The following is a 10,414-nucleotide window of genomic DNA, read 5'->3' as shown; positions in this document are numbered from 1 at the left end:
CACCAAATAAAACAGATGTGGTGATGTGTTCATGTAATCCCAGGGCTCAGGAAGTAGAGGTAGGGGGATCAGATGTTCAAGGTCATCCTTGGTTGCACAGTGAGTGAGTTCAAAGCCAACTTGGGCTACATGAGACTGTCTCACAAAACAAGACAAAACAAAACAAAACAAAACAAAACAACAACAACAAAAACAACAATAAAAATTCCATTCCATTGGTGTCACCTGGACTAAAAACATTAGGATTCAGAACTTTCAATTCTTTTTTTCTTTTTTTTTTTTGTCTTTTTGAGACAGGGTCTCCCTGTAGCCCCAACTGGCCTGGAACTCACTATGGAGACCAGGCTAACCTTGAATTCACAGAGATCCACCAGCCTCTGCCTCTCAAGTGCTGGAATTAAAGGCGTGTGCCACCACACTTGGCTTCAATTCTTTTTATTTTTTTTAACATATTATTTATTTTATGTGTTTGTGTGTATGCGTGCAGGTGTGTGCTTCCCCTGGCCTGTGTGTGGAGTTTCTCTCCTTACACTGTATTGAGGCAGAATCGCTCATTGATTCAGCTGTTGGATGTGCACTCCAGGCCTATTGGCCAGCAAAAGTTTCTCCTGTCCCCACTTCCCATCTCACTGCAGAAGTGCTGGATTACAGATGTAAACTTCTACATTTTTAGAATTCTCTGAGGTCCTCAGCACAAGGGGAGAAGAGAAAGGGTAAAGGTGGACCCATGCATGGTACCTTTGGGATGGGGTGCTAGACCACAGTATGGGACCCAGTAAACATCTGGTTTTATTACATACCTAAATCCTTGACTTACTGGAGCCTTTACCCCCATTTTATAACTAAGAAAAGCAAGTGCTCAGATGAATTCTGCCAACTGTCACTCAGGTGGTAGCTGAGCTGGGATTTGAAGCTTGGCTTCTTCCATGAAATCTCACTTTGACCTTCAGTTTCCTCATGCATAAGAGGATAATTAATCTCACAAGAGGTACGTGATAGTACTTTAAAAACAAGATGACTCAGCCAGATAAAGACGCTTGTCACTAAACCTGATGACCTGAGTCTGATTCCCAGGGCTCACAGGGAGAGAGAACCAATGCCTTCAAGCTTTCCTTGATCTCCACACATGCACCATAGCATGTACATGAATAAATAAATAAAGTAATATACTTTTAAAATGTTTATTAAGTGTGGCTGGTGCTCGATGAATCACACTGTGGGAAGCAACAGAATTGGACAGAGAGCTCCTGGTAGAAGGGGACAGTAATCAGTTTCTGCTGGAGACAAACATAATTATGTGGGGCTGGAGAGATGTCTCAGCAGTTAAGAGCATTGGCTGCTCTTATATAAGACCTAGGTTTGAATCCCAGCACCCACTTGGCGGCTAACAACCGTTTGTAATTCTAGTCCCAGAGTATCCAACATCCTCTTCTGACCTGTGCAGGCATTGCACTGGCTGGTGCACTTATACACATACATGCAAAACACTAATATACATAAAATAAAAATAAATTTAAAAATGAAAAAAAAAATCACCTTATAATTGTGTGGGTGGGCTGGGTATGTGGATCAGGGGTCCATGCTGAAATTCCTCAAACCGTTCGGGTGGAGCAGCATGCCAGAATGTGCCCTTTATCCTCCAGATGGTCATATATATTTCAGTTGGGGAAGATTAAAAAGTTCTGGAGGTGGGCTGGGGAGATACATCAGCTGGTAAAGTGTTTGCTGTGCAAGCATGGGGATCTGAAATCAGATTTCCAGCACCCATGTAAAAAGCCAGGCATGGCAGCAAGCAACTGTAACCTCAGCGATAGGGGACAGAGACAGGCAGATCCTGGGGGCTCACTACTTTCCAGTCTAGCCTAAACTGCAAGCTCTGGGTTTAGTAAGGGGACATTGTCTAAAAAAAAAAAATATTGAGAGTGATAGAGAAGAGATCCAAAGTCAATATCTGGCCTCCACAGGCACATGCATAGGTGAACACACCTGCATATACACATATACCACACACTTCTTATTTCATGTTCATGTATATTTTTGTATGTGTATGTATTTAAATTGTGGTAAAATAAACAGTAAGTTGCTAGTTTTCTAAATTGTATAATTCAATGGCATTAAGTACTTTCACATTTTGCATACCATCACAACCCACCTTCAGAAGTTTCTTGAAGTCTGATATAAAAGGTAGAAACTACAAATTAAAATTAATAGATTTCAGCCAGCAAGATTTCTTAGTGGGTAAAGGCACTTGCCATCAAGCCTGATGATCTGAGTTCTCTCTCCAGGACTCACACAGTGGAAGGAGAGAACTACTCCCCAAGTTGTCTTCTGACCTCCACACATATACCATGGTGAACACAGCACTGACACATATGTGCAGATAAATAAATGCAATAAAAGTAAATTGCCAATATAACAGTCAAATTTTCTGCATAAAAATATCTAATCAAGCTGGATATGGTGGTATACACCTTTAATCCCAGCACTTGGGAGGCAGAGGCAGGTGGAACTCTGTGAGTTCAAGGCCAGCTGGGTCTACATAGTGAATTCCAGGCCAGTCAGGTTTACATAGTGAGACCCTGTCTCAAAAAACCCCACGAGAAACAAAGCAAAGCAAAACAAAACAACAGCAACAACAAAAGCCAGATCAAAACCATAAAGTGGGAGCCATGCAAGTGTGAAGAGCTGAGTTTGGATCCCTAGAACCCACATAAAAGTCAAGCATGGCACCTGTACCTCTAATCCCAGAGCTGGTGTGTGTGTGTGTGTGTGTGTGTGTGTGTGTGTGTGTGTGTATGTAGACAGGAGGATCCCTGTAGTTCATTAGCCAGTCCCAAATAATAAAGTGAGGCTGATGAGATGGCTTAGCAGGTGAAGGCTCTTGATACCAACCCTGGTGACCTGAGCTCCACCCCAGGGATCCACTTGGTAGAAGAGAACCGACTCATAAGCTATTCTCTGATCTCTATGCATGTCCCATGGCACACACTCACAAGCATGCATGTGCCCATACACACACACAAATAAATTCAGTATTTTAAAAATAAGATGATTGATTAAAGAAGGCACCCATCATCAATTTCTGGTCTCCACACACACATACATGTACACATGTAAACTCACATGCGTATGTGCACACATCTACACAAACACATTCTTATACCACACACACACACACACACACACACACACACACACACAAGTAAATTTTTTCTAAAATTAAAAAAAAATTACAAAGCAAATAACAAATTAGGAAAATAGTTGTAACATAGATGACAAAAACATCTGACTCCTTTTACATTGAGAAGGAAAGACCCAATTGTGCAAAGTAAATGGTTTTAATTCAGTTATTTGCTCACTGAGCAAAATTTATTTTCCAGACAAATTATTTTTCTAAGATTTTATTATTTAAAAATATTTTATTCATTATTTTTATTTTATGTGTATTCATGTAGGTAGGTGCACCTGTGTCTTGCAATGCCTGAGGAAGACAGAAGAGGGTGTCAGATCCCCTGGAACTGGAGTTATGGACAGTTTTGGGTGGGACATCATGTGAGTGCTGGGATACAAACCCAGGTCCTCTGCAAGAACAGCCAGTTCTCTTAAATCACTGAGCCATCACTCCAGCTCTATTTTATTATTTTCAAAATTTTATTTTATGTGTATATGTGTTTTACCTGCATATATAAAAGTGCACCCATGTCATACAATGCCCTTGAAGGCCAGAAGAGGGCATTGAATCCCCTAGAACTGGAGTTATGGACAGTTGTTAGCCATCTTGGTGCTGGAAACCAACCTGGGTCCTCTGCATGAGCAGCCAGTGCTCTTAACCATTGAACCATCTCTTTAGTCCCTTATTTTTAATTATGTGTCTGAGTGTGGATTTGTGCACACGAGTGCGGTGTCCATGGAAGCCAGAAGAGGGCACTGGATCCCTCCCTTGGAGCTGCTGTTATAGGTGGTTGCAAGCCTGAGGATGTGGGTACTGGAAATGGAGCTCCTGTTCTCTGCAAGGGCAATACATGCTTTTAGCCACTAAACCATATCTCCAGCCCTGACAGGGTTTTTTGGTCTTTTTGAGACAAGGTCTCCCTTTAGCCCTAGCTGGCCTTGATCTCACAGAGATCTAACCCTGTCCCTGTTGGGATTAAAGGCATGGGCCACCACACTGGGCCTGACAAGCAAATTATAAGCTGAGAATATAGACGAATGGAATTAATGATAAAAGGAGATCCCATTCTAGTTAGGGAAAATGGCAATAAATTAAATAAGAAAGAATATTTTGGAAGGTTCTAAGTGGAATGGAGAAAAATAAAGCAAAGAAGAAAGACAAGAGCTATGACATGAAGCATGGGCTAAAAAGTTTCCAGAGCCCTAGTGATACAGACCTGTAATCCCAGGTATTCAGGAAGCTGAGGCAAGAGAATCACAAGTTCAAGGCCCAGCTGGGTTATGGAGTGAGTTCAAGGCTGGTGTGGGCAACGTAATGAAACCCTGTCTCTAATAAAAAAAAAGTGAAGAGAGCTGGGATGTAGCTCGGTGGTAGATGCTTGCTGAGCATGCTCAAAGTCCCAAGTTCAATTCCCAGTATGAAAAAGGGAAAAAAGGTATCCTCAGAGTCTGAGTTTGTAATGTTGAAGCAAAGTTGGAAAGAGATCTCCCCAGTCATGGGGTGGACTGGGACCAATAAGTAGTATGTACTCCCCACAGGCAGAGTCAGATGAGGGATGACTCTCATACCAGCTACCCCATGGCTGTGTAGCCTAAGGTCAAAGTCCCAGAAGGAAGAAGGCATTCCCAGCCATCTCCCCATACCACCCTACTCCCTCATCTGACAGGGATATTTTTTAACTACTTCAATAACAAATAACCATACTTTCACTATTGCATAACAGGTGTCACCCACTCAAAAAAATGCCAGTCTTGTCAGGTACATTATTGACTATGTGGCTCCAGTTTAGATTCCTCCTCCTCCTCTTCCTCTTCCTCTTCCTCCTCCTCCTCCTCCTCTGTGAATGACCTCCTTCTCCTCCTCTCTTCTTCCTCCTCCTCCTCCTCTCTTCTTCTTCTCCTTCTTTTTAATGGTCTCGCTATGTAGCCCTGGGTGGCCTGGAATTTACTATGTGGACAAGCTGGATTTGAACCCATGGATATCCGCCTGTTTTTTTCCACCTAGTGCTGCAATTAAAGGTGTATACCACCACATCTGGCTTTTACCAATCAATTTTCTTCTTTCTTTTTTTTGGGGGGGCGTCTTTTTGAGACAGGGTCTCCCTGTAGCCCCAGCTGTCCTGGAACTCATTATGTAGACCAGGCTGGCCTTGAACTCACAGAGATCTGCCTGCCTCTGCCTCCCAAGTGCTGGGATCAAAAGCGTGCGCCACCACACCCGGCCTTTTTTCTTCATTTTTATGCTTTCCACCTGAGAAAAATCAGTGTGAAGAGCCGTGGGTTCCTTTTCTGCTTTTCTGTGAGATCCAACTGCGTAGTCACAGTTCTACATACATGTATGCATTTTGGTATGACTGTGTAATCCACGGTTTTGTCATCAAATCCTCACAACTCTACCACGAGACTGTTGAAGAAAGTGAACTTGTGACTGCATTTTGAGTCTCTACTGAATTCTATTTTTGAGATTCTATGCTAAAGCGAAAATATTTTATTTTAGTTTTTACCATGTGTTTGTTGCAGTAGGGGAGCTAAAGAGCTGAAGGAGCCAGGTGTGGTGGCGCACGCCTTCAATCCCAGCACTCAGAAGGCAGAGGCAGGCAGATCTCTGTGAGTTCAAGACCAGTCTGGTCTATATAATGAGTTCCAGGACAGCTGGGGCTACAGGGAGACCCTGTCTCAAAAAGACAAAAAAAAAGAGCTGAAGGAGAATTGTAAACAAGAAGTCTGTTGCTGGAGGCTGTGATTCCAAAGCCAGATGCTGTCCTGTCACCTGTCATGCCTGGAAAAATGCCCTTGGCACTGGAGAGAAGCCAGACTTGCTATGCAAATATGGGTGGTGGAATAAGTGGATTATTGCAAGCTTACCATTATGTTACTGTACTTATTTTAGCTATTTCATTTTGTTGCCTGGAATGTAAACAGCAATGAAAATAACAGGTTTACAAAAGCCCCAGTACAATTACAGATCATGTCAAATTCTATAAACTACAAATATGAGATCACGGAAGATACTTTAAACATTTTCCTTCTTTCCTTCCTTCCTTCCTTCCTTCCTTCCTTCCTTCCTTCCTTCCTTCCTTCCTTCCTTCCTTCCTTCCTTCCTCCCTCCCTCCCTCCTTTTTTTTTCCTGTTTTTTTTTGAGACAGGACCTCATGCAGCCCAAGCTGGCTTCAAAAATCTCTTTGTAGTCCAAGCTGGCCTCAAGCTATGATCCTCCTGCCTCCACTCCCCAAGTGCTAGGATTTCAGGTGAGAGCCACCACACTTGAATCTGGTTTCCTTTTGTCTTATTTTGTTAATTTGATATTATTGGGCTGTGGGTATAGCTCAGTGGTAGAGTGCATACTCTAAGCACACACACAAATTAATCACAAAGCTGTTCCATCACTGGAAAGAAGTCTATCCCAAGGCAACTACCACAAGGTTTGGGTGTAGCTCCTCTGAAAACATTTTATTCTTGAGAAAATCCCATTTATAGAGAGCTATTTTGTCTGACTGCAACCGTGCTGTTCCACTTCTCTGCTGTGTGTGTTCATCATTTATCTGCCTAAAATACTATTCACAATTCCACTTCTGCTGACTGTGCAGTGTGAATGGACCTTCATTCAGCTGTTCTATTCAGTAGTTCAGAAGGCCCTTGGGGAGAGATGATCCCTCTTCTCCTTCATTACTTCTCAATATCAAACTCTCTCCTGCCCTCTGAGGGTTTGCAATGGTTCTGCCTAGTGAAAAATCCCTCAGGGCCCTCCTGGAAGGCCCCAGAGTTCTGGGTCTATACACACAGCTACAATCCTTATTCATGCTCGAGGCTGACAAGAGAGCTACTGGGGCCAAGGTTATGCCAACCAGGTATTCTCTGGGCATGCTTTAAAAGCCAAACTCACATAGGCAGTGGATGCTTCTAAAACCGTGTGCCATTCACCCCAGCTGCCATAGTACCCTATGAAATCCCTCAGCACTCAACACTGACGGAGCTGTCGCAGGGGTCCAGTTCAGGGTTGTGGGGCTCAGCACACATTTAGTGACTGGTCAAGGATGTCTTTCGGCTCCCACTGACCTGGCTCAGGTTTTCTGGCTTCACGATGAGTTAAAGGCTATGGCCTCCTGCTTGGTTCCTGTCCCAGGTCTTTTTTCCTCTAGTCAATCTACTTTGTCATTGACCATGTGACCTTAAAATCTCTCCTCCTGCTGTCCCCCAACTCAAAACTTCAATGGCTTTCCATGTGCTAATGTTTTGCCAGTGTTTTGCCAGGGAAGCCTGAGAAGCTCAGTTGTATAGATACATGGTCAGGCATAAGACTGCGTATCTGTAATTGTTGATACTCAGGAGGCTGTGGCAGGAGGGTTGCAAGGTAGAGGCCGGTCCGGGCTACAGAGCAAGACCCTGCTTCAAAAAAGCGAAAGGGGGATATTTATCACATATGTTGGTTTTGGTCAGTGTTTTATCACAGCAACAGAAAAGTAACTAATACAGAATTCATCAGCAGATTAACCCATTGATTAGGTCAGTGCCTCATGAGCCAATCACTTCCTCAAAGCCCCAAAGCCCTGCTTTTGAACGTTACACCGAGACTGAGTCTTCGACATACAAGTCCTTTGATGTACACACTTCATTTCTAAACTATTACAGGCTGTGATTAGCTGGTGCCTATCAGCCCAAAGTGCTGCATGCTTTCACAGGGTACTGTGATGGTGTTGTCAACTTAACAGAATCTAGAATCACTTAGGAGATGGGTCTCTAGGCATGCCTGTGGGGGACTGTCTTGATCAGGTTAACTGATGTGGGAAGGCCCATCTTAATTGTGGCTGGGACTATTCCCTGGGCAGTGTTCCTAGGCTTTATGAAATGGAGAACTGTGGATGTGATGTGACCAGCTGCTTCAAGCTCCTGCTGCCTTGCTGTCCCTGCTATGACGGACTGTGCCCTGAGTCCGTGAGTCAGGATAAACAGTTTCTCCCTTAAGTTGCTTTTGTCTGAGTGATTTTCCACAGCAACAGGAAAAGAAACTAAGACAGACACATTTGGGACACACGACATCAACCCAATTAGCAATACATCTCTTCTCTGTGAGTTTTCGCTTTAGGATAAAGTCCTCTATATCCCACTCCCTGGCACTGGGATAGGGCACTGAACATATCTTTTGATTGTGACTCCTGTAAACATAAAGAAATTAAAAAGATTTTAGTGTGTGTATATGTAGGTAAGAGGGCACGTGTGGAGGTCGGACAACTTGAGGGAGTTGGTTCTCTCCTTCTACTATGTGGGTCCTGGGCATCAAACTCATGTCACTGGGCTTGGCAGGGAAGACCCTGTCAAGTCCTTGGGAAATAACAAGAAAGACACTTGTCTTGTACAGCTTAAATGTTTTCTTGAGAGTACGGCATATGATGTTTCAGAGACATGTTCTCACTTTGGTTTTTTTTGTTTTGTTTTTTGAGATAGGGTCTCCCTATAGTCCCAGCTGGTCTGGAACTCACTGTGTAGACCAGGCTGGCCTTGAACTCACAGAGAGCTGCCTGCCTCTGCTGGGATCAAAGGTAGGTGCCACCATGCCTGGCATAATCTCACTTTGTACGTTAGAAAACCTATCAATTTAAACTCCCCCAAACAAGAGTCAACCACAAGTATAATTTAAAAAAGTTTTATTAAATCATTTAGACTTGAAAGAAGTCATAATAGTTAACACACTTATGTGTGTTCTGTACACCACCAATCCAAATGGATTGATTTTGGAATTTTTATAAATAAAAATAAACATATTTACAGGGCAAAATAAAACATGTTAGCAACTGAGATGATTAAACTTATCTATGATCAGTTTGGGGAAATGTACCCACCTATAGGATTGTATATAAGACATTTAAGATCTTATTAGGATGAAAATTCCGTAATTGAAGAAGTTAGTTGTAATAGATGATCGATTTCTTATTAAATCTTATTAAAGTTTTTTTTTTCCCTCCTCTCCAAACCAGAACTTCTGACTGATTTACCTAAAAGCTTCCTTTCTCCTTTACTGGAGGCAAATGGTACCACAAGCTCTTAAACCCTCCCTAAAACCACCTAAGGATATTTAATGCTACAAATAAGACTAAAAACCACTATACTATTTGTGCTACTTGTCCAAAGTAGTGCAGCTGGGTCCTTATCACCAGGGACAAAGTGGAATCAACTTTTCTAGAAATCAGTTCCAAATCATCACTGTATCTCTAGAAAGCATATTTCTAGAACAACATAATTACATGTGGGAGGGGATTTTATTCCTCTGTGCTATAAAAACATTTTCATTTTAAATCTCTCTATTTCAGGGGCTGCTTTTACCTCCGAGGCAAAAGGTGAGGGCTACAAAGCTTGGCAGCTACTTTCAGGAGACCAGCAAAGAACAAGCTCTCATGTCGTTTACATAGCCCTTTCCAATAAGAACAGTAAAAATCAAATTGGGTTAAAAATCAGTCCCAAATAAAATTGATCAAATAAAAATAAAAATTTTGAGTCCACCACTGTGGAAAGTCATGTTCCTCAAGGTGGCTGCTCTGTGTCACCTGTTGGGGTTGCTGGCATAGCTGAAGGCTAACTGTTGGGCAGAGGGCTGTGGGAGCTGCTGGGCTGTCTTGAATGCTTTATTCCTGATGAACTCATGGAGCGAGACCGCTGTCTCAGAACCGTTTTCCCAGGAAACTCTAAGTCCTCAAATACAGCATTTTCAATGATGTTTGTGGCTTCAGGTCGTTCCATGGGGGATGGAGAGAGCATGTCTTGAACCATAATATACTGAAATATAAAAATTGTTTTGTGACAAGAGGGACAGATTTAGGTTACTAAGCAGTCCTTGAAATCAGGGATTAGAAAAAAAAAAATAGACCACACACACACACACACACACACACACACAGAGACACACATATACATGCATATACAGACACAGACACTCACACATCCGTGTACAACTTTATCTGCAGTGCTGGGGATCAAACCCAAGGCTCTGAAGGTGGTTGGTAAATGCTCTACCATTTAGCTATACTCTTAGTCCCAGCAAAACTTTTAGGTAAGTATCTTGTGTGTGTGAACCATATAGTTTCTGACATAGTTCTGTCATGGAGGCTCCAAAGCAGCCCTAGATTATGCAAACTAAAGAGCATGGCTGTACTCCAGTAAGTTGTTTGTTTTTTTTTTGGTGTGTGTGTGTGTGTGTGTGTGTGTGTGTGTGTGTGTTTGTGCAGGGGTGCATATTCATGAGCACCTGGAG

At 42.7% G+C, this 10,414-nt stretch overlaps 1 protein-coding gene across 2 annotated transcripts in view; it reads right to left on the bottom strand.

Moving 5' to 3' along the window:
- Window positions 1–9,110: 9,110 nt before the first annotated feature.
- Window positions 9,111–10,414, bottom strand: part of Eif2ak3 (eukaryotic translation initiation factor 2 alpha kinase 3) — an 80,835-nt gene continuing 79,531 nt past the window's right edge. For both annotated transcript variants that reach the window (XM_017800015.2, XM_029567172.1), the window contains one exon: window positions 9,111–9,939. In XM_017800015.2, the coding sequence (XP_017655504.1) occupies window positions 9,739–9,939 (201 nt within the window). In that variant the 3' untranslated portion in view covers window positions 9,111–9,738. The remainder of the gene's footprint in view (window positions 9,940–10,414) is intronic.

This window comes from Nannospalax galili, unplaced genomic scaffold (assembly GCF_000622305.1).
Source record: "Nannospalax galili isolate Female #2095 unplaced genomic scaffold, S.galili_v1.0 scaffold2681, whole genome shotgun sequence".
Taxonomy (NCBI): Eukaryota; Metazoa; Chordata; class Mammalia; order Rodentia; family Spalacidae; genus Nannospalax; species Nannospalax galili.
Note: the sequence above shows the minus strand (reverse complement) of the source record. Positions and strands in the feature narration are given on the sequence as shown.